The 24,832-nt window shown below is 42.7% G+C and overlaps 1 protein-coding gene across 1 annotated transcript in view; it reads right to left on the bottom strand.

Moving 5' to 3' along the window:
• Positions 1 to 24,832, bottom strand: part of DIP2B (disco interacting protein 2 homolog B) — a 131,798-nt gene that overhangs the window by 23,463 nt on the left and 83,503 nt on the right. The window contains 18 exon segments of the mRNA XM_030554905.1: positions 303 to 417; positions 1,221 to 1,348; positions 2,057 to 2,137; positions 2,853 to 2,989; positions 3,678 to 3,817; positions 4,940 to 5,054; positions 7,354 to 7,473; positions 8,021 to 8,114; positions 8,467 to 8,531; positions 9,913 to 10,015; positions 11,800 to 11,909; positions 12,686 to 12,809; positions 14,220 to 14,330; positions 15,581 to 15,672; positions 16,721 to 16,918; positions 17,633 to 17,752; positions 19,885 to 20,034; positions 23,511 to 23,723. Of these exon segments, the coding sequence (XP_030410765.1) occupies positions 303 to 417; positions 1,221 to 1,348; positions 2,057 to 2,137; positions 2,853 to 2,989; positions 3,678 to 3,817; positions 4,940 to 5,054; positions 7,354 to 7,473; positions 8,021 to 8,114; positions 8,467 to 8,531; positions 9,913 to 10,015; positions 11,800 to 11,909; positions 12,686 to 12,809; positions 14,220 to 14,330; positions 15,581 to 15,672; positions 16,721 to 16,918; positions 17,633 to 17,752; positions 19,885 to 20,034; positions 23,511 to 23,723 (2,216 nt within the window).

The following is a 24,832-nucleotide window of genomic DNA, read 5'->3' on the forward strand; positions in this document are numbered from 1 at the left end:
GCAGTTTCACTTTTCTGTGCCTTGCCTGTGTAACAAGGGTAATGCTGATCTACCTCATTAAGGGTTGTATTAGTTTGAGCCTCTGCTGCCTTTCCAGGACCTCTAAGACACATGGTCAGGACAGCCAATGCACAACTTGCCATCTTGCTGCCAAGAGGAATTGTGATGATGACCAGAAAGTGTCATCCGTCTGAGGCACACTAATATCATCTGAGTTGTCCACATGCTGAAAGGGGGTGGGGGAAGGGAGGAGGTGTGCACACACAAGCCCAAATCTCTCACCCAGACAGCTGGGCTCTTACCTGCAGCACTCGGCTCATCCACTGAAAACTGTCCTCTTCAGAGGCATCTGGCCGCTGCTCTGCCACCACCACAATCCTCTCATCGTAGAACACAGAGACTGAAAACACAGCAATCCTGGGGGAAAGAGAATGCAGATCGGTAGGAATTACCATGCCACTTCCCTGGGAACACTGAAGTCCTGGTGATCCAAGGAAAGAGACTGTCACTATGCACTAGCTAGGGAACAACTTCAAAAGCTCCAGGGGCAGGGGAGAGAGGAGACAGTGAAGTTGAAACAGCAGCAAACTGGGAAGGTAAAGGTCATATTGGCCAGGGAAGCAAGTACTCCTACTCTGCAGAGAAGCTTCCTACATGCACACCAGAACTGTACTCTCCTGCTCCAGCCATCATGTTCCCATTCCAGCCTCTGCTAAATGTTAAACATGCCAGGATAGAGAAGGGTAAAAGCACCTAAGTGAATGAGTAGCCTAACTCCTACTGGCCGTCACTGGGATGTGACATCCTTTTGAAAACTATCTACAGCAAATATTAAATAAAATCCAAGATCTCTCAGTAGGAGATACAAACCAACTGTTGCAGGCCATGAGCCAACCACTAACTATTGGAACTCTGGAGGAAACATTCCCCAGAGGCTGTTATCCCAGAACTCCCCACTGCAGGGTTTCTTGCTCCTCCCTCCGAAGTAGCTGGTGCTGAACATTGTCAGAGAAAGGATACTGGATTAGACAGACCCCAGGCCTGATCCAATGCTGCCACTGCTATGGAGACTGAACAGTCAAGGAAACATTTTTTGTGACTGAGGTCAAAAAAAGTAACCAGGCAGTAAACAGGCAGCACACAACATGACCACCCTGTCATGTTTTATTACGAGACACAGACAAAACTTGAAAAAAGAGCTGGGTTTCATTACCACTAACCTTCCTCTGTAGACTGTCTTTATTGATTCAACTGCTAATCCGGTTGCAACGATGTCATCAGCATTGTGTCTGCGCCCACTAACCGTCAGCAAGCCATCAATTTTTCCAACCACAAACACCAAGCTACCCTGAAAGGTAAAGGACACAGATGCTTTTGCTGGTTCATGCATCTTTAGTGATTGCTTTTGTGCACTGTTAGATCAAACACATTTGTTAAAAATAGATTTAACAGCACTTTCTTTTTAGATTGGATTCTACGAGAGAGAATTTGGATAAATCATCTACATTATTCTAAAACTGCACAAGTGTGAATCAATTATAGAGCCCAAACATTATAGCACTTTTGTGCATGAATTGGGAAACTTCAAGTTTTGTCTGTTTTAGCTTATGAAGAACTATGGGCTGATTTCTATCTTGCAAGACAACAACATATTTCAAAATTTAATTTTTTTTTATAAACAGATGATCATGTCACAGGCATTTACAGTTTATTTTGAAATGCCCTCTTGAATAGTGTGGGCATGGCCAAAATCAGAGCCACAAAGCTGAGTGATACAACTATGGGATTGTGAAAAACTTGAAAGAACTTCGCCTGCTACTGCTCAGTAAAGCCCAGTGGTTTGGCACACAACTCCTATAGTGAGGTTATGTGAGGGTAATGTATAGGAAAAACAAGTTACTACTGGGGCAAGCAATCTCAGTAACCTGCCCCAACATTCACCTTAAGTTAACAGTTTGTTTTGGTCACTAACTGCTTTTCTTCTAGGCATTTGAAACCATTACTTTTAACATCAAGATAAAACCATCAATCCAAGCACAAAAACTATATGACGTACAGGTCCAACAAACCCCAGCAAGCCTGAGCGGACGAATGGCACGTCGCCCACTGGAGAACCAGCCAAGTTGACAGGGATAACCTGAAACAGAAGACAGGCTACTGAGGGAGTTGATTCTCTCGTCCTGGGATATACCCCCCCCCCATCCTTCCTCATCAATGTGCTGCAGCAGGAGTCACACTAGATGCAAGTGAATTTTGAAAAATAAATCCTCTCTAGTTACTGGGCTTTCCTCTGTAAAGTCTCAAATTACCAGCTATAGCACAGTGTCCCCCTGGAGTGAACTTCACTTACCAAATCCTACCTCTGACATTAACTGGGATAGACAAATCACTATGCTGCCAGAAGCACAGATAAAACACCATTTTCTCTCTGACTCTATTTGCAAGCTATCTGATACCAGGAACTGGAGTAGAGCAAACACTGGATGTCTGATGCTCCCATTCTTGCAGGAAACTTGTAAATTTATCTGCTCTAGAAGTTCACTGTTGTCATTGTTGCTGCATGGTGGGAAATCGTAGCAAAAAGGAGTGCAGGCAATTCCTAATTGTAACAAGCCTTCTAGGTTTCAGAGTAGCAGCCATGTTAGTCTATATCCGCAAAAAGAAAAGGAGTACTTGTGGCACCTTAGAGACTAACAAATTTATTTTCCCTCATATATAAAGCCCAAATAGTAACACTTTATTAGTTGTTATAGAAATCAAAAGGCTCTGCAAGAAAATCAATTCCACACTGAAGGCAGTAGGTGAAAACCAATGACACAAGAGAAGGCAAAAATCTACCATATGATACAGACCTCAAATGTGTTCTTTGTCACCCCAGTCAGCCCATAATACAACATCCCTCCTGTTCTGGAGCTAACACAGATTTCACCAATCTCATCCGTTTTACAGAGCTGAGGAGATCCATCAGGTTTCACGATGCACATCATTCCTAGAGCAAAGCACACACCATTACACAACTTAGCAAGCAGTGCTCAGGGGCCTTTTTTTTTTTTTTTTTTTTAAACCACCTGACACATTTAAGCATGAAGAATGATTAACTTTTATTAAGTAGTGGCAAGCAGGAAAATATTGTGAATCCTGCAGTTGAATATGCATGGACATTTCATCAGGGTTCTTTAAATTAAAGGCTTCACTACCAACCTGTGGGCCACGTGGATCAGCTGCAAAGTTTGCACTGCCACAGAACATAACATAAAAGAATATGCTACTGAATTTGCTTGGGCTTCTGGCAATAACTTACTAAAGATCAGGACTTCCACTGAGACAAGACTTCCATGCAAGATCTTACAATGCTTTACAAACACTAGACCCTCCAACCCCCTATGAAGGAGCGAAGTATTCTGTCCATTTCACAGATAGGTAAGATGAAGTGAGGAAAAGCTAAGCAGCTGCCCCAGCAACTCACAAATCATCAGCAGAGGCAATAACAGAAACCAAGGCTGAGATTTTCAGAGCTGTCTTGGGGATCTCAATGACCAGTTGCTGTTTGTTTTAAATAAGCATTGCATGTCCAGAACCCATTAGATGGTTTGAAAGTCTCAGCCCCAGAGGTTCACTGTCAGCCCCTGCCATTTGCCAAAGGGTGTTTATGGAAATATAAGGTTCTGTGCACTCACCTCCTGGCATCACATGGCCAACATCCTGTACCGTAAGAGCAGAGTTTTTGTCTTCAGTGTTCACACGAATAACACCATAACTTAGCCCACTCATGGACAGGATGGCTCTTCCTGGCAAAGGTGCCCCAGGGACACCAGGCCTTGAAGGAAACAAACGGACATGCTAAAACATCAGTAAACACATGACATCATTAGGCCTTGATACAGAACACATCCTCACAGTAACATAAGGATGCTTTTCTGGGTTCTTATATGTATCATTTTGCGATGTATAATGAAATCCCATTTAACAACTGAATTAGTTTGGGGGAGAGTAAGAGATACCAGCTGGGAGAGCCATGCTCACAAGTGAGTTGGAAAAGCTTAGTACTGGGCCAGTGCAAGCATTGGGAAAACCAGCCAAAAGCCCTGTGGAGTAGCTCTTCCATCTGGCCATCAGGGTAATCTATTGTAGGTGCCAGTTCCTGGGCTGGCTGATTATTGCTTTGTTTACTGCAGGGAGGGGCAATGGACAGGAACAGAGCATGAGAATGACTGCTTTCCCCAAAACAACATGAGACACTATCGCAGAGAAGCACAGCCCCACACCAGCTACTTCTGGCAAAAGTGAGAAAATAAATGCCTGCTTCTCCCAGGCGCCACTTCTGCTACTGGCTTTTAACTGCTAGACAAACAAGAACAAAGAGTCATAGCTTTGAGAGAGAATTCTTCAAGGCCCTGATTCAACCAAGCGCTAGAGTTCGTGCATCACCATCAACATGTAAGAAGCCCCACTGAAGTCAACAACCACCACTGGATGCATGTGAACAAACAGTTGGGATCGCCTAATATAGCGCAATTCACAACACATGGAAACACACTCTGCTAATATTTAAAGGGACACTGGCAGGTCTTATATGACCCAAATATTTAGGCTGAATAAAATAAAAGCTAGGACCAATAGAAACATTTCCATGAGTTGTCTTTTTTTTATTCCAGTGGAAACAGTTTAAAAAACAAAAACATTCCTCCAGCTCAAGCACTGCAAGGGCCTAAAAGTGAAACTAAAAAACTGCCAACAAAATAGAAACAGACTATTCCTTATTTCCTGCCTTCAGCTGAAAATGCAAAACGAGTAAACAAACAGTAAAAAGTTCAAATTTATCTCAGTTTCAATAGTCTCAGGAATTACTTGCAACATCGGAAAGGAAATTATTTAAACATTTTTAACATGTCCCTTTAAATACTGACATAGGTTAGCAGGATGCAATGCATCGCAGTACCTCCGTATTGCTACAGTCATTGCTTCTGGAGATGTGGCACATGGACAGATTGCCTCAGGTTTAAGCCCATGGCTCTGAAACAAACTCAGGAAAGCATCGCATGAGGAAACAGACCCTGGAAGATAAGACAACATTTTAAACAGTTTTTGAAATTTAAAAAAAGAATTATGCTTAGAAATGACCTGGAAATAAATAGCACATTTTTATTTAGGGATCTTGTGAATTGCAATCTCATTTCTAACTAAGGGCACAGTTTCAAAACTTAGGCACTAAGGAGCCTAAGTGAGTCACTGAAAGTTAATGGAACTTTGAGTTCTAAATCATTAGAGTAGCATTTTTAAAAGGCCTAAGTAGACTTCAGTCACCTATAACAGTAACACTACTTCAGTACCTCTTTCTGAGAGCAGCCACTTTATTTCATTATAATGTTGTACTGTATTTCTGTAATCCTGGATGTCCCCAAAAAATTTTGGGGGGAAGTACTGCACGAAAGATTATGTACAAGACAACAAATACTATTACTGGGGAAAGCCTCAGAATGGAGACTGATTTAAGCGGTTCAACTGCTGCACGGGTAAAAAAAAGATGGCAACTTTCCATCCACATTCTTTTAAACAACTTGCAGGTTTGTTTTTTTGAAAGCTAATGTGTTTATGACCTATCCCTACCGTAACGGGATCAGTTTTGGTACAGAACTAACCAAATCAAAAAAGCAGCAAAGAATCCTGTGGCACCTTATAGACTAACAGACGTTTTGGAGCATGAGCTTTCGTGGGTGAATACAGTGAAAACATCTGAGGAAGTGGGTATTCACCCACGAAAGCTCATGCTCCAAAACGTCTGTTAGTCTATAAGGTGCCACAGGATTCTTTGCTGCTTTTACAGATCCAGACTAACACGGCTACCCTCTGATACAAATCAGAAAGACACTTCATACTTCAAACTAATGCTGGCTAGCTAAGGCCCGAACAATCTTCCTCCCAGTCTGTTCCAGAGTTTGTACATATATATATATTCGGGAACAATTACATGACAAACATCTTCCCCATCTCCCCCATACTAACCACACATCCACTGGCTCTATTTCCTTCTACCGCACAAATCCAAAACAGCCCTAATTGTATTCAAATCTCACTTCTCCAGTCAATGCCATCTGGACAGACATTCATTAAGCCCCACAATCACCAGTATGCCATGAAGATCTGTTGCTCATTTCTTTCAATGCCATCTTAAAAACCACACCCTGTGTGCAATTTAGAACCACTCACACCCCATACCCCCACCTACATTGTCAGCTAATGTGCCTATTCCTGTTCTCTTGCCCGCTAGACAAATCACTGCACTAACCTTTTAATCTTTTCCTGCCAGAACTCTCTATATACATACCAGAGCGTCCAGCTGCCTCCACTGTCTGGCCAAGTCCTCTGTTCCTATCACCTCTTGCAATACCATCCTTAAGATTCACACTTGAAGGGACACCGACAACTTAATACAAATCACCCTTCTGTCAGGATACCTTTCATCTATAGTTACTGTTTGTGTATTTGAGAGACAGTTGGAAAGATTCTGATGGCTCTTGGCATAATGAATTGCATTGTTTGCTCTGTAGCATCAGGTAGTTTCCCTTGTTTGTGTGGGTCTTGGAGAGAAGCATTTTAAAAATAGGAAAATGTGACTGTACAAGCCTCTAACTGGCAGGGGAACTCTGGGTTGGGTGTGGAACCTGAAATCCTTTACCCTTTTGCTTGGGGCACTGAGGCCTCTTTTGGATTGTCAGACAGCTGCCTCAGTTTACTCCTGATAGAAGTCAGTACACGAAAGCAAGGGTGGTGGATAAAATAGGCCAGGAAAGGCCTTCCCTTCCCTGACACTGCCGCTGACCTGCTGCTGGACACCTGGGCTGTGGTGGCCCTAGCCCTTCCCCGAGACCCCACCACCTCCTCCACTCCACACCCTATCCCCGCTGCTTGCCATGTCCCTCCTCCTTGGGTGCTGGGGCCAGCAGTTTGGGGGGGCGGGGGGGGAGGAGAAGAGGAAGGGGAGCAGACTCAGTCCTGCCCAGCGCTGGGAGAGGCTGGTGGCTTGGCCCGACTCTAGCGGGTGGGGGGAGCTGGTGGCTCGCGGCCCAGTGCTCAGGGAGGCTGGCAGCTTGGCCCTGCACTCAGGCCAGTGGCTCGGCACAATGTGGCTGGGGTAGGCGGGCTGGGGCTCCTCCGGTTGCGGGGGCCCTGTGTCAGGGCTTCTCCTTTTACAGTGTGGGAGGGTTTTTTTGGGGCTCTGGCGTGTGGCAGGGAGGGGCAGGGCCAGTGGGTTTGGCTCCCCAAATCAGGGGTTCACCCACCACGCATGCATGGAAGTGACAGAAAACAATCAGAGGAACCTCTCTCATGGCAGCCATGTGCAGGAATACTCACAGGGGTTAGCACCGTCAGTTACAATCAGCATCCGCAGAGAACTCAGGCTGACATCTCTTTGGTCCCGATGAGCCATCATGGCCCAGTGCAGGTCTCGACACTTCACTAAAGCAACCTTCGCTGCAAACGAAGGGAGCAAACGAAATTAATACAAATAAACCATTTGCTAAATGCATCTTTCAGTGAAACTGCAGGGGCCTAACACCAGGAGCCTCCTATTAGGACAAGTATCTTCAGTTCAGGTATCCAAATCCTTTTGTCCATTTGAAGACTAAGTAAAAGAGGTTGCAGGGATGGAATCCTCCTCTCATACGGCAGATAAGGCACCCACACTGCCAGGTCAAAACTACTACATACTAGGCACAGTGACTGTGGCCATCCTTTTGTTTCAGCTAGGGCTTGGGATTAGTGGCCCCTGCAAGCTCATGTCATTCCCTGGCCTACCAGCACCATCTTGCAGCATACAAACCTGTGGATTCCCCATCAACTTCTCTGTGGCCTGCCCTGTGCGCACATTGAAAAGAATCCAGGGTTTTGGCCCATTTGGTAGGTTTCTGACTAGCAATCAGGCAGGCTTCTGAGCTTTAAACAGAAGTGCAGTTTGTGTTGCCCCACAAATGCTCATCTGGAAAGTGTATGCTAGAATCTTAAGGAATGCCAGTGTTACCTTTGTGGGTATGAACTCTCTGCACCCAGGAGAGTGGGCAGGTTTTCATCACGGAGTAGGGCACGCTGAGGGTGTGCAGCTTGTTCATTACATTCTGGAAAGCAGAGAGACTTGTGGGAAAGGGCCAACAAAACATATTCAATATAGATCAGAGGACTGGAGTCCCCTTTCCCCTCCCCAGTGCCTGGTAGAGCTTGTGCGCTTCCTGCAGTTAATATTTCAAAGCATCATTTGAATGAACAGAGAGTATGACGACTAGGCAAGAGACATTATTGCTCCTGCCAGCAGATCTGCACTGACTCTAACGGGAGTGCGTAAAGCTGGATCTGAGAGCAGATTGGGCCCAACTCTCTTCCTCAAACACTACTTCATATTCTAATCAGGAAGGGCTATAAAATACCCAGAACAACCATCCTGCTAGTTTTCTCCCTGAAGCACCAGCTCACCGTTAACATGCCATGCCAGAGCCCTGCATCCTTCTTGAAATCCAAAACATTCACTATGGTTTCACCTGGAAGAGGAAAGTTGTGTATCAATAAGAAATTTGGCAGATAACTGGGTAGATGCAGCTGTATTACTTATACTGGAACTTGCCCCTTTCCTAATGTAAGTTAGCTCCCTGAGACAGGCTCCCAAACCAGCAGGCTAAGTGGCTCCCTTCAGGCAGATGACAGGAACTTTGAAACTGAGGAGGACACAACCCTTTGTTTTTTCACCTTGGCATTTTCTTTGCAAACATTTAAAGATCATTGTTTCCCTTAAGTTCGGCAAACTCAAAGTGCCAATTATTTCTTAAGCACTTCATACAGTACTCAGACATCATGCAAACACTTCTCCATGGCAGCACATACTGGCAGCATTATGCAAAAAGCAAGCGTGTAGCCTAGTCCGTTTGCACGCTTATGCATTATTAAATAGATTCCAAGCTCCTTGTTATGGATAATACAAAACAGGCACACTCAGGTGCATACACAGAGCACAATAAAAAGGGTGATAAGACACAGAGCAGATGCATTTAAGGGAAGGAACACCTTACAGACAGCTGCAAGAATATAACATCTGGCATCTCTGGGCTTTTATATCACATTAATCACTGTAATATCAGTGTGTCCTAGTCTCCTTATTCATGAGGTGTTGAGTGAAAAGAGGTTACAGAGCCATAATTCAAATGTCTTGGTAGACTGACCCTCAGCAGCAGTGGAAATGAACAGAATGGCTCCCAAAAGGAATACAGTTGCATGTCAAACAGAAATGATGACATACAGCTCATTAAAGAAGCTCTGAGATACTGGTTACATAAAGGACTGATTTTGTAGGTAGAGTAGACCAAAACACTTCCTACAGAAAGAACTTTGTGCATCATGACTGGTAATTTCTGTTCTCCATACCTGGTTTAACTCATAAGGCCCAAACTAGTTTGGGACCTGATTATCTGAGAGGCCATGGTGTGTGTGCATTGCCAGTATGGAGGTGAGCAGAGGCAATCGAGCAGGAGCTGCTTCAATGTAAGTGAAAGGGAGCTGGTGGCAGGATGTTCTTTGAAAAAGGATCCTCAAGTTTGGAGCTTGTGCAATTCTGCCCCTTCCACCCCCACTTCACCAAGTCATGGATTTGTAAACCTCCAGGCACACTGCAAAGCCCACCTTTTCTCCCTCTTTGTTAAGCCTGTTGGGCCTTTTTTTTTTTTTTTTTTTTCTTTTTTGTTGGGCAGGGCATGGGCTGAGGTGGAGATAATTATGGGCTGACCTTTGGCTACGTTTAAGTTACGATTTTTAATTTCTGAGATAGATCGATTTTTAAGTTTAAACAAACTAAGCATTGGAAAGAATGATCTTACAGCGAGCTGAGCTTTCACTCCTTCTTGCACATATCCACCCCGTGACACTACTCACCTTCAGAGTAGTTGCAAGCCTGAGACAGAGCCTGACAATGAGACAGCATGGCAATCCGAGACACTGTCACCCCCATCACACTGCCTTCCTTACTGGTCTTGTACTGGAAAGCACCAAACATAGTAAGAATATAAGAACAGCCATACAGGGTCAGACCAAAGATCCATCTAGCTCAGTATCCTGTTTTCCAACAATGGCCAATGCCAGGTGCCTCAGAGGGAATGAACAGAACAGGTAATCATCAAGTGATCCATCCCCTGTCTCCCAGTCCCAGCTTCTGGCAAACAGAGGCTAGGGACACCATCTCTGCCCATCCTGGCTAATTGCCATTGATGGACCTATCCTCCATGAATTTATCTAGTTCATTTTGAACTCTGTTATAGTCTTGGCCTTCACAACATCCTCTGGCAAGGAGTTCCACAGGTTGACTGTGCATTTGTGAAAAAAATACTTCCTTTTGTTTTAAACCTGCTGCCTATTAATTTAATTCTTGTGTTATTTACTCCTTCTCATAACACTTCCTTATTTACTTTCTCCACACCAGTCAAGATTTTATAGACCTCTATCATATCCATCCCAGTCGTCTCTTTTCCAAGCTGTGAAGTCCTAGTCTTATTGATCTCTCCTCATATGGAAGCCGTTTCATACGCCTAATAATTTTTGTTGCCCTTTTCTGAACCAGTTCCAATTCCAATACATCTTTTTTGAGATAGGGTGACCACATCTGCACACAGTATTCCAGGTGTGGGCGTACCATGGATTCATATAGGGGCAACATGATTTTCTGTCTTATTATCTATCCCCTTCTGAATGATTCCCAACATTCTGTTTACTTTTTTGACTGCCGCTGCACATTGAGGGGACGTTTTCAGAGAACTATCCATGACAACTCCAATATCTCTTTCTTGAGTGGTAACAGCTAATTTAAACTGCATCATTTTATATGTATAGTTGGGATCAAACTGGTTACTCTGGACCCTGCACATAAAGGAGGCTGCAGCATAGCTACGCCCTTATTAATCGGAGCAAGTTTTCTCCTTAATGAATGAGGTCATATTTAAAAAGGAACTGTGTAGCTGCATCAGCAGGATTCACTGGAGGAGAGAAAGACTATCCCATGGAAAGTAAAGGCAGGCATGTATAGACATGGAGATGGCCTGGTCTCAATCCTTAAACAGGTACAGGTAAGTCCAAAGAGAGAGAAGATGAAGACACTTGTTTAAAGTTGCTCATGCTTAATGCCTTACTGTAACTTCTGAGCCCATGCCCTGGCAATACAAAAGGCAAACTGAAAAAGCAGTTTATAGGGTAGGTGTCACCCAAACACTGATATTATTTAGGATGCAGTAGTTCCCAGTTAGTATTACTGGGATGCACAGACAGGCCACGCCATGAGAAGCGAACAATCCAAAGTGTTGCCACGTGAAACAAAGACAGAAATCTGAGAGTTACCAAGTACTAACAGAATTAAACAGACTGAATGAAAAGATGAGCACTGGGGAGCACCCTGAGCTAAAGACTGGACAGTACCAAGTCTGCCAGCATTAAGCCTTAGCTAAGATGTGCTGATGCACTCCTGTGAGCAACCTTACAACACTTTCAGATTAAGCCCCTCTCTGGTTATCCCACACACTGTATCTGAATTGTTTCACTTGTCTTTGGAGCAGAGATTGAGTCTTCCTCTGCATTTTGAACAGAAAACAAAGCCAAAAACTGATATATGATTAAAACAAGCATCATGGCAAGTTGTACATGATGAAAGTGTGTTGTTTTGGCAAGAAATTGGTAAGTTTGGCACAGCCATGTGAAAATGCTACCATGTTGATGGCTTCTGTGCATTAAATTAAATCCAGAGGAGCTCATTTCTGACCTTCGTTCACTACCCACCTCAATATATGCCGGCTCAGTTCCTGCAGTTGAGATGTTGGGCTGCCAGTCCTTTGGTGACTTGGAGAGATACTTTGAGTCTGTCACAACCCATTTGAGTCTGGGCCAACCTACAGCCGAAATCAAAGGCAACCTTAAGACCTGTATCTGTTGAAATAATCTATATTCATCTGAAATATACAAGTGATCATTTGCCCATTTCACTTACGGCTCGTTTTCCCAGCAGCAAAGTTAAATAAGCAAAATGCAAATTCATCTGAGGGAAATGCATAGCTTTAAAACCAGAAGTGATTTGGACTTGATTGGGTTTACTTCTGACAGAACCACAGGGATCACTTGATAAAAACCATGTGCTGTGTACCTTGCACTCATAATTTGATGTCACTTGATAAGGGGAGCGCCTATGCTTGGTTTAGATTATCAGATGCAAACATACAAATCAACCCAAGGCAGATCACTAGCTAGACAACTCATCCCTCTTCCCAGGAACCAGTACATCTAAGGCTTGCAAGGGGTGGTTGGCTCCTTCGTCCATTCAAACTGACCCTGCAGTGTTTATAAATACAGCTCTGGTGTTGCATTAAAGTGACTGTGATTTTTACCTCTTCAAACACTGCTGAACTGATTCTAGGAGAATGTTGGTTTCTAAAGTGGCCTCATCCTAATCTCCACTGCAATACACTGGCTCTGTCAGAGACATGTATAAATTTGTGCCTCAGTGGTGAATGCGATTCATAGTCCCAAACAAGGCAACAACCCGGATGCAAATCTTGCTCACTCAACCAAAAGGAGAGCAAAACAACACATGGCTTTTGACTTCTAATGGCTAGTTTTAGAGTTCAGCCCTGGGACGAACAGGTCGAAACAAAAGTGTGACCAAACTAACCTTTAAACTGCACAATCTCCCCATTCTGGGTTTTTGGCAGCCCCTTTAGACAAACCTCAGTGGTGAGAGCCAAAGTGATGCCACAGCTCCCCAAGAGGAAGCCAATCTGCTGACCACCAGCATCCTGAAGGAAAAGAAAATAACCACTATGAGTTCCAGATAATGGGAGAGTATGAAGCCAACTTCACCCTTAAGCCAAAAATCAAGGCACAGTAATGCTCTGGTAACTGGATGGTAACATTATGGACCACACTGGGAAAAAACAAACATTCTGTTTCATCTGATTAGTCCCATGCATATCTGGCAATGGTTTGAAACTCAAATGACAACCAGTCTGGCAGTGATTATATGGTATATATTAACATGTTCCAGAAAACAATATATGCATCATGAAGGCATGCTGAATGTAAGTGGACTCTCATGCTGACAGAATTTGTTCCCTAAGGGAGGTTGAGCAGCTGTGACATGTATTTCTGTGAGCAAAGAGAAGTCCACAGAAAAATGAGAACCTATTGAAAATATGGAAGATTACTTAATGTTCTACCTAGCAAGTTTGTTCCGTTCACTTAATTCTGAGGTCCAGGGAAGTGGGAAGACTGTGGGAAAAGCTGTTGGTTCTCAAGGAAAAAAACAGATGATGTTGCACTGGCATAATCATAAATGGCCAGAGGTGAAAGGCAGATGATTTCAATGCTGAGACTGGCCTACTCAGATGGATGTCAGCGTATAGCCATTGCACTCACATGGTTTATTTTCACTACGAAAAGCACTAAATGTTCAAACAAGAATCAAAAAATGAAAATGGAAATAATACATCAAATAAAATATGCCCTCTCTGTCCCCCATAACTGACTAACCCTACTGCACAAAGATAAAAGCACTGGAATGAGTAGCTGATCAAGTGACCTGACTGACCAAATATAGGTAGAAGCTTTATTTCATTTGGTTGCCACAGCAGTTGTCATATTGAGGCTGCAAAGCAAAGCTCTAGAAACCCACAGCATTACCAGATTAGTTAACCATTTCATTACCACCACTCTTGCCGGATGGTTGCCATTATGATTATGGGTTCCTCTCACAAAATTCTATTGTGTCACAGCTTTTAGAATGGCAATCACATAGCAACATTAGGGGAAAAAACCTTCTGGGAGTAGGGATTATACAGCAACAAGTGACTGGGAATAAGGGTTTGTTTTTCAGATGTGCTAAGCACACACAACTCCCACTGAAGTGAGAAGGGAGCTGCAGGGAGATTAACGAGGACATGTTATAGACATGTGTCCATCACAGTGTCTAAGGGAATACACTGTTCTTTCAGCTGTTCAGCAAAACTCTGCTAAGCAGCCAATGAATTTTTACAGTTTTAGACTCTGCAGTGGCACGTTCCTAAGACACTTACACACTGTGCTGGGACAGAAGAACTGCTAAAGCCACAGTGGGTCATTATGAAACACTATCATATCAGAGGCTGATGGTCTGACTTGGTTTTCATCCCACATCAGCCGATCACTCCTCTAAGATGCATCAACGTTACCTTTCTGGTAAGAGGTACCTCTATAGGCACTGGGATCACTTCCGCTAACAGACAGCCGTAAAATGCCACCATGAACATGACTGGGTCATTGTTGGGGAAAACAAGGGCTACCTACAATTCACAGAAGTATTTGGTTAGAGAAGATACAAGGCGCAACATTAACGTTGGGTTTGTTACATTCAGTGATTAAGCTGTTTAATTCAACAAAAAGAATTTAGGTCAACTCAATATTCCCATCTACACCCCATGAAGTGAAAATGTTGCCAAAAAATCCATTGAACTCCCTTTTGTCCTAACACATGAAATATTAAATCATGGTTGGCTATTAAGAATTTATACAAATCAAATTCTCTGTTTAAAGCAAATCTGTAGCTGGTGGAAACCTGTTTAATGCAGAACCTCTTTCAATAAAGCATTTACTTCCTTGCCATGTTATTCCTACAAAACCAACCTAAGATTTTTACTATTAAAGTGTGCTCATTTCTCAGCTTTCCCCTCTGACAGGCCTGTTCCTACTGCATTGTATCTTTGTATGTGAGAAGTTTACTTTTTAGTGTGATCCTGCCATGGGTATGGATTCAAAAGGGCAGCAATGATCTCTCAGAGTAGGTTATTAGGACAAATTCTCTTTACAGGTTCTTTTTTAAGTGGGGCCCATTAAAATGAACAATGTAATACCAACTTCTCCATTGGCCCTGCTAAAAATAAGCTCTTTAGCATGATGCTCATATGGTCATCAGCCCTCCAATTGGGGTTCAATGAGGAATTTTAGCATTTTAGTTTCAGAGGTGGGAAAAGGACAAAGAAACTTTATGGCTTTTCAGCCATTTTTAAAGGGAGTTTATGCATGTTCACATTCTAGCACAGCATCCCATACAGGTCTTCACTTTGGGAACTCTGCACAGCGTAGAAGGCTGTGTGTGTTTATATTCCTATCCATATACAGCTGCAGTTAATCTCTCTGTATATATACACATGCATACAATGGGAAGAAGAGAGCACTGAACCTTTTCACTAATATCAAGAGCAGTGTGGTAAAACCTCTGACATTTTGCAGGCATTGCTCCTAGGGAGAGAGGATCGTGTAGGGGAGATTTTCAAAGGCACATAAGGGAGTTAGGAGAACACACACCAATGACTCCTTCAGACATTTTTTAAAGTCTCAGCCCAGGAGTTCTCTTCCTGAGGGCTGGACAGGGGTCTTTCCATGCAGCCTAGAAACATTTCTTTAAAACACCGCTGGGCCCCTAGATTAAGAGTTATGCACTTGCCCTTATTAAAAGGACAAGACTGTAATGTTCACGGCAAGTGACAATGCAGAAAACCTTCCTCCCATTCCCAAACATTCCCAAGCTCATTACCCTGTCTCCAGGCTTTAACACAGGTTCATTTTTGGTCCCCAGTTTATTAAGCAGTGTGTAGGCCAGTTTAAGGCTTCTGCTCCACAATTTACCTAAAATACAAAGAGAAGAAGTTTACTAACTCCACATCAACCAATCATATGGACAACACAACCCAGCATCTAAGTAGTATTAACAGTGACAGACCTCAAAGGACTTTACACTGGTGAGGATCCTAAGCCCGATTTCGCTCAAATTGAGGCACAACGAGGTTCCATGATTTATTTGCCCATGGTGACAATCAGTGACAGAAATGGAAACAGACCCAGAAATCCAACACTCAGTCCTCTGCAGTATTTCATGTAACAACAAAAAGGTGCAAAGACAAACCCAATCTGCTAGAATCCCTTATATATACCCAGGACTTAATCCTTATGCAGGTTTGATTCAGAAAAATTAAATTAAAGGCTTCCTTTTAAAAAGGACACAAGTAGCCATTTTGCCATTGCCTGGCTATCTGCTCATCACAAAGAGAAACTGGGTAAATCCAAGAGTGAAATGAAGGTGACACTGTCTCCTATTTTTATACAGACTCTCAAATCATATTCTTAATTAAGTGGCAACAAAGAGAAAAGGTGGATGTTTAATCTACAAGTATTTCTAGAGCCAGTGAAAACTTCTTCAGTATCCCATATCCTTCTGCGACTCCTATGCTTCTCATAGCTCCCATCTGTGTAAGCTCCAATGCTTGTTTGTTTCCTCCTCTCACGCTCCCGTGTACTTGGAATGGTCTCCAATCTTGCATCAAATGTGCTCACATGCCACTCCATATTCTCCCTTCAAATCCACGGCTTCCAAGATCCCTCTCTCGGTGTTCACATGTCCCTCTCCTTATCTATTTGAGGGAAGGGATCTTGTCATATTCTGTGTGCTGTAAAGTGTCCTGTACATTTATGGTGCTGTGTCAGTGTGAAGTCAGTATAAGGAGAGACCAACCACCAGGGACAGGAAAAATCATTACAGTAAGAAGTCTGCAGAATCTCACCTCTCATGCTGGAATTTGGGCAAACGCTTTTCCAGTCTGGCTACCAATTGTCAATTCATGCTCTATCACACCCCAGCATTGAAAGAATGATGCAGCAGCAGAAATATACCACTCACCATACGTCAGAGTATAGACGGGTTTTCCGGTAACATCCAGTGCGGTCAGACAGGGACATTTGGCCTGCGTGGTCCCCCAGCGCTGCAGTGCTGCTTCTAAGGCAGGAGGCCAATTACAAACCACTCCCAGTGGCTCACCCTTAACAGGTGTCATCTGGCGCCCCTCTGGTTTGGGCTGGTTTGGGTCAGGCTGTGGGACTGAAAGAAATTAAATTCCCCCACACCCAGTTAGTCGCAGCTCATATACTCACAAGCAAGGAAGATAACTGAAAACAAATACTGTTCCACACAAGACAGCCTGTACATTTATAAACCCCAAACAAAACCCTACCAAAAACAAAACACTGCCCTGCACAAACAATCCCCCTGGGGAGAGGATGAGAGAAAGAACAAATGACATGTGACATGTTAGTCACGTTGCTTAATGCACGATTGAAAGGTGTTCACAAACTGCATAAATGAGGGTGGTAAAACCTATATGAAATAGAATGGAATTCCACTCTATTGAACCAACAACCCATAAGCTGCTTTGATGTTACTGAAGCAAAAAAAACCAAAACCCCACTTTGCCTTTGGGAAATTATTACAGTTCAAGTGACCTTAGAAATTAGGCTTTCAACATCCATTTAAACTTTTTGTAAAAAGTCTAAGAAGTTTGCATCAATCTAGTACAGGTATAATGGGCTGAACTAACAACCCTGGAGAGTTACACCATCCATTCATCCACTCAGCAATGGATTAATTTAATGACTACATTCCTACCACTGGAGCTTGGCCACAGACAGTCCACAGGTGCTCATATAACCTTTAAAGAGGCAGTCAAGTCAACTCTGTACAACAGCATAACAAAACACATCATATGTTTGTGCTCACAACAAATGAACAATAAGAGCATTTCTTGCTGGTTGTTACCTTCCACAATTTCTTCAAAATCGTCCACAAAAAATTCCTTCAGGGGTGGCCTTTTTGGTCGTTTCAGGGTGTTGAGCAGTTGTTGAATTTTTGTGGAGACTCTGCTACTTACAGGGACACCTAGTGGGGAGGGGGAAAATTCAGCTAATCAATGAGCTTGTCATCACTAGCAACATTAATTTCCTACCTCCCTTCACAAGGAATTATTTTCTCCTGATGTGCACACTTGCCCTGTCAAAAGGCACTATCTTAACAACAAAGGCCAATGAAGACTGACACCATTGGGCCTGGCTCTATTTTAACCAAGAGGGCAGAAATTGTTAGTAACTTATCTCCTACCTTTCTGAAGTCTCATTCTCATCTGTCTTTGGTACATTAAATGTGCTGTGAAACGTGGCATGCCATTTAGTATGTCTTCAGAATAACTGCCAGTGCCATTGCATGACTTGATCAGCAGAGGGTGTTGTAAGAATTACAAGCATTGACACCACTTTTACCTCAGAGACTTAAGACCAAACAGTTTATGATCAGTATTATCTGCTTCATAGTACCAAAACTATAGTTAAGAATTGTGTTTTCATTAGTCTCCCCTCAGTTTGTGTGGATTCCAATACAATAGCATTTTAAAAGCAACAAACCCACATATAAATTCTGGACTTTGTTACCATAAGAAAATATGAACGGCCGTACCGGGTCAGACCAAAGGTCCATCTAGCCCAGTATCTGTCTACCGACAGTGGCCAATGCCAGGTGCCCCAGAGGGAGTGAAGCTAACAGGCAATGATCAAGTGATCTCTCTCCTGCCATCCATCTCCATCCTCTGATGAACAGAAGCTAGGGACACCATTCTTTACCCATCCTGGCTAATAGCCATTTATGGACTTAGCCACCATGAATTTATCCAGTTCCCTTTTAAACACTGTTATAGTCCCAGCCTTCACAATCTCCTCAGGTAAGGAGTTCCACAAGCTGACTGTGCGCTGTGTGAAGAAGAACTTCCTTTTATTTGTTTTAAACCTGCTATTAATATTTCATTTGGTGACCCCTAGCTCTTGTATTATGGGAATAAGTAAATAACTTTTCCTTATCCACTTTCTCCACATCACTCATGATTTTATATACCTTATATATCAAAAGGCAAGAAGCTGAATAGAAAGACAGCAGAGCTTCTTTTAAAAGCTACCCTCACTTATTAGCTGCACCTTCAACATGAAGTAGATGTTGCAGTGAGATAAAGGCTCCTTTGAAAATCCAACCCGAATAGTTAATTTTCCTAAGCATGACTGATCTTTGTTGGGTTCACTTAAAACTCAATTCTTTCCTCACAAAGAGTTTTACCCAGACCTTTCTCTCCTTCTCTGTATACTGTTCATAAGCTTCAGCTCTGTACCTGATGCTAGACATTCATCAACCACAATATCAGTAAATTTAGCACTGGAAGGTTCCAGGTTATTTTTCTGTTGGCACCCCTGGGGACTGAACTATTTTGCCCTGAGAGTACATTCATCAGCAGTGCAAGCTCTCCACATGTCCCGTCACGGCATCTGTCTCACTAGCAATCTGAGGGAGTAGTGAGAAGGGCTCATTCAATTCTTGGCTGCTGTTCAGATTGTCCTTGGTGTTTGTTGTTTTCATTGGTTGGTCCATCAGGAACCAGACTGAGAAATCTCCTATAAGAAAATTCCCTTCAGAGGCCATCTGATGGCACTACATGTAAATCGCAGGGCAGGAACTGAATCAGCAATCTAGATGAGAAAGCTTCTAAGCTCCCATCCTCTGAGACATTCAGTCTCCCTGGAAGGTCATTATAACCTAGTTTCAGGCACGTCTGGGAAAGTATTAAAATTGCTTCATCCCACCAAATAACCGTTATTCTCTAAAATAGCTGTGGAAGGTAGGCTCTCAAGAACTCTGAGCAAGTGACTTACAAAAAGTCGTTCCCAAAAGTCTTGGCCTTCTGGGACCAACAGAGCTAAATTTGTTGAGATTGGGGTGTGCTGTGAAGTCTGTTCAGCTCTCCAGGATTTTTTTTTGCTGAGTGCAGCACAGGGAGTGTCCACAGTCTGGGGGTATATTACGGCTGATGCTGCAGCCACTTAAACTTAACAGGGTGTGCTCACAGCGAGTCTGAATTGGTTGAGGAACCTACAGCAAGTATAAGCACATTCTGCAAGTTACACACCACTGACCGCCCCCCAGTTCAGCTTCTCCCATGCCATGCTCTCATTTGTAGGTACTCAAAGGTTCCATACCATCAGCAGTGTCCATGAGACTAGATCGATTGGATCCCTTGTGCGTGCCTTTCACGATTCCTGATGGAGGAATATCAATAGTTGCTGGGCGTGCTGACGAAGAGGATGAGGAGGTAGTTGCAGTGACATCAGGGGGAACAGAAAAATTCTCTTGAAAAGAGAGAAAACTGATATTCAATTTAATGTGCACCTTCCATTATCCAATGGCCAAGTAAAGTGTCAATTACCCATCAGCTACTGTCCTCAATAAACAGAGGGGTAGCCGTGTTAGTCTGGATCTGTAAAAACAGCAAAGAATCCTGTGGCACCTTATAGACTAACAGACGTTTAAACATCTGTTAGTCTATAAGGTGCCACAGGATTCTTTGCTGCTTGTCCTCAATAACAAAATAATGCTTTACCCTTCTACCCTGGCTTTTGTGAAAGCGTCTGAGTATGATTTCTAAACATTATTTTAGCACCCTAAGGTTGTGTGCATCATCCATCTTGCACAATGTAAAATGGAGGCATAGAAAGACTTTCTCCAAGTCACAAAGCAACTCAAAGACAGAGCCCAAACTACCCCTATTCTAACCACTATACCATGCAAACTCTAGACGCTAGGCACTTTTTTTTTTTAAAAGTACTTTTAGATTAAAATTTGCCTTCTGATGGTCAAACTCCTAGAACAGAAAGCTGCTGCGTTATCTCCTGCTAGAATCTGAGATGACTTCCTCCTGAGTTACTGATTTGTAAACTAAGCAAGAGGGAAAACACTGGTTATAGACGTAATCCTTAGAAGGAGATTGGAAAAGAAACATCATGCTGTGCTGTGATACCCTTCAGTTTCAACAGTTAAACAGGGTGGAACCTGGACAGTAGTTGATAATAGACCTGCAAGAAAAACCTAGGCTCTATGAAGTGATGCTGGCCTTCCATTTGTCAGTACTGAGAGCCTTGAGTTAGGGGGCATTTTGCTGCCAGAGGTCCTGACTTTCAGATAATATGTCAAATAGAGATCCACTTGCATTACTTCAAAACTCCAAGGTCCTTTGGGCAATAGCAGGAGTGCTAAATAGGGCTCTGCTCCATTTAAGAAAGTACAATTTATCTAGCTAAGGCTCCTCTGTAAGTTTAATTGGATATGGTATTTTTCACTATATCCTAAGCTGCCACACTGTGTTGCCGTGCATTGTTAAAAAGTACACAAGTGGCTGTATTACAGTCATAGTATTTACTGTCCTGTCCTACACAAATGCCTTGTTAAACCAGGTTTAGTATTACTGAAGAAATATAACTCTTATGTAAAGCAACTAGAGAATTACTATAAAAGAATGTAGGCATTGAACACAGTGGAAATAACCAAATTAAGGTAATTTTCATAAATACTCCATTACTTTTGAAATTCACACTTCATCAATACTGACATATGAAGATTCATATAACAACCTTAACACTGGCCTGTAAAACAACTCACACAACTTCTCTAATATTCTGGGCAATGAAAGCTATAAAACAGATAAGTTGAAAGTTCGTAAGAATGAACAGGGAGTGTTTAAGATGATGGGAATATGATTTTTTCATACACCAATGTGGTTATTAAGCAAATGTGTGACCTAAGGGCATCAGAATAGTAATGAAAATTACTTTGGTCATTTCCTGTTTCATTAATACTTACAGTGTCACATTTCACTGATGGTAATGCTAAAAGTTACGCACTCTGCATAAAGGATTATATTATTTCATCTTCTAACTGAAATAAACAACGCTGTTGTTTTTCTTAAAAGAAAAATCAAGAGCCCTGCAGGTTTACACTGGATTGACACAGGAGCACAAAGCTTACTACAGCACCAGGCACACAGCAGCAGTTCTCATGCTGCTGGTGCATGACATTTTCTATAGTACTAGCAGATCTGGGGGGCACTTGGATCCCCCACATTTCCTATAGATCTTAGCAGTGCAGAGGAGTGGAACCTGTCACCCACTTCCTAAAGACAGCAGGACAGGAGCTCCACAACTGTGCATCCCCTATGGCATGCAAGGAAGGTGTACAGGAGAGGAGCATCACTTCTGTGCATCTTGGGAGCGATGCTGGTTGGGAATGTACCTGCTCTATGGCTCTCCTATGCTCAGTGGGAACATGCACCTTGGTTCTGTACCGCTCTGTGCAACGGTAACCGAGCAGGAACTTTTTTACTCCTCTCTATAGCTCAGTGCTTTGAGTGATGGCCTGCTAAACCCAGCAGAGCCAGTTAGGGATCTGGGGCAAAAATCTGTCAGGAGATTGGTCCTGCTTTGAGCAGGGGGTTGGACTAGATACCTCCTGAGGTTCCTTCCAGCCCTGATAGTCTATGAGTCTATATAAAACTGTTTATGCAAGCGTTCTAATGCGTACAATTTTAGATGTTGACATCTGATGAATATATCCATTTCATGTTGCCAATGCAAATAGTTATGATGAAAAGATTGCTTTTATTTATTTTAAACTAACTCATGCACAAGATTTTGTTGGGTATCATTTGAAAACAAGTGCTATGAAAATTAGGTATTAATTTGACAGTAACTACACAGGTGCTGAACAGCGAGCAGCTCTCATTCATTATCAGAAAGCTGATTCCACAATTGTAATTTTTTTTGCATTCCCCAGTTTTTAAAGTGCCGCTGTGCTTCAATAAAGCATTAATTATACTGACTACATTTTATGTGCAGTTTTCCATTTCAGAAAAACACTTGCATCCCAGTAAAGAGAAACAAAAACATCAGCAATATAAATGTCAAAGAAACAGGTAAAATGAAGCTGGTAAAAATCACCAACTCTTCTATGCATGCTTGCTCCAAACCAATTAAGCCAAAGCACAGAGCACACAGATACAGCTATCCCCCGGGTTGCAGGAATACCTTAAGAGCATATAAAAGGGAAAGATAGCAATGGAGCAAAACAAACCCTGAAATTTCATACAGCAGCATCAGCAGCAAGGGAGCACCTCAGAGCATCAAAAAACTGAGCCTGGGGTTTCCAGATCTGTAATCCCCCCGCCTTCTCAGCAATGTCAACAGCTAGCTTGGAAAATAGTCAAGGCTTCAAATCTGTGTCAGATCTTTAATTTGTGATGTTGCAATTCCCTCATGAATAGCTGTGTGCATTGGGGTTTTATTTTTTAACAATAAATACTAAGATAACAGATTATTAGGGTCTAATAGTACAATTTTTAAAAAAGCAAAGTATTCCAACACCCCGACTTGTTTAAGGAAAAGATAAAGGCTGTGACATGCCATAGAACATAAAGGCCAAAGTCACTCCCCACATTTGGTAGCATTGTTTATGCAAGCAGCTTCAAGTAGACCCAAGCATTAGCAACACCTATGTGCAGAAAGAAAGCTCTGCAGCTGAGCATGTCAACATTGAAGGTGCATCCTTGAGATCTTTTCTACACCAGCAGGCTCCTGTTTCCCTCTGACCAACTGCACTTTTCCAAACTCTTGGGCCGAGCTCAGTGTTGGCGAGTCTACTGAAGCCCAGTGGGTTCCATGGAGACAGAATGATGTCTTATTCCAAATTTTCCTTAGACTATGGGGATTCTAACTTTGTGAAAACAGAATCTAAACTTGAAGCAGTTTTAGTTTTGCTGTTCATACCCAGCTCCTACCTATTCGAGTATTGGCAAATACATCAGCTAGTGTCCCACTGGTTCCTTTGCCTTCTCCATGGGATAGTGTAGAAGATGCTGATGAAGATGTGGATGACCCCTGAATAGATCGGTTGATCCAGGACTCAGCATTCTGTAAGCTCTGATGCAATGCAGCAGAAAGAGCAGCCTGGCGCCTTAGCGATCCCTCATCCTCGGATGCAGAAGACGTGTCTGTGTAGAATCAAAACAGAGAATCTAGCCTTTTTGGAAAGCACATTGCACTTAGCATGCTCCTTGGCAATTGACCTACTATTGACGAAGGCTTCACATTCCTAACATGGAGGATGCTCTTTAGAGACTTGGAGTCAAGATTACATAGGCCAAAATGGAGATAAAATTTGTTGAAGCAGCAAACCTCCCCAGTTTGAACCAATTTACTCCTGTAAAGAAAAACTTACAAAGATAATCTAACACTAGTCAGACAGTTATACCTGTCATAGTAAGACCCATTAGTGCATTCCCTCGCCCCCATAATTGTACCATTCAACCTCTCTATTGAGCCCTCTCCTGTGTTGCTCAGCAGCAGTCATTCTGAAATGGACACCTATGTATCAGAGGATCAGCCTGTGTCAGTGTCGAGCCTTTGGAAGGAGCAAGTTTGTTTGAAGACACAGACAAATGTCTATAATGCAATAACTATTTTGCAGGGATACAGGCAGATAGTAGCAACTTCATGCTCCCCAGCAAATAAAGATATTCATGTGTGAATAGCACTCTCTTTGTTGTACATATTTGAACAGTACCTCAAAAAAAATCATACAATAGGGGTCTGCATCCTGCATGTGCAAGACGACCGTATTTCCTCTATTATGATCCCATGAACTAAGAATATAGATATAATGAGACATCTTGGATTATGTATTTAGTGCCGTAAAAGTGCATGGTGCTACATATAAATATAATTTATACTTTGGGCTTTAAATATTTTAGTGTTCTGAACTAATCCTGCTCTTTAATAGTCTCTCAAGTCAGGAGTCAGACTTTTATCATAGCCCACCTACTTGCCAAGGCAGGAAACAGCCCCCAACCAGAGAAAAGGGCTGCAGTTAAGAGGCAAATGCTGCAAATCAATAGCAAGTTCTAATGTATTCATACAACACCCAGGACTCACAAGGGGCCCACGGTCTTGTACAAAAGTCAGGACAATTAAAATAAAGCAGGAAGCCATGCAGACAAGGGGAGCAGCCAGTCAACCAATGGGATGGGGGAAAAACCAGGAATGACTAACAAAAGAGAGGTCAAAAATAGCCAAAGTTGGAGTGGGTCTAACAGAAAGAACT

Source organism: Gopherus evgoodei, chromosome 3 (assembly GCF_007399415.2).
Source record: "Gopherus evgoodei ecotype Sinaloan lineage chromosome 3, rGopEvg1_v1.p, whole genome shotgun sequence".
Taxonomy (NCBI): Eukaryota; Metazoa; Chordata; order Testudines; family Testudinidae; genus Gopherus; species Gopherus evgoodei.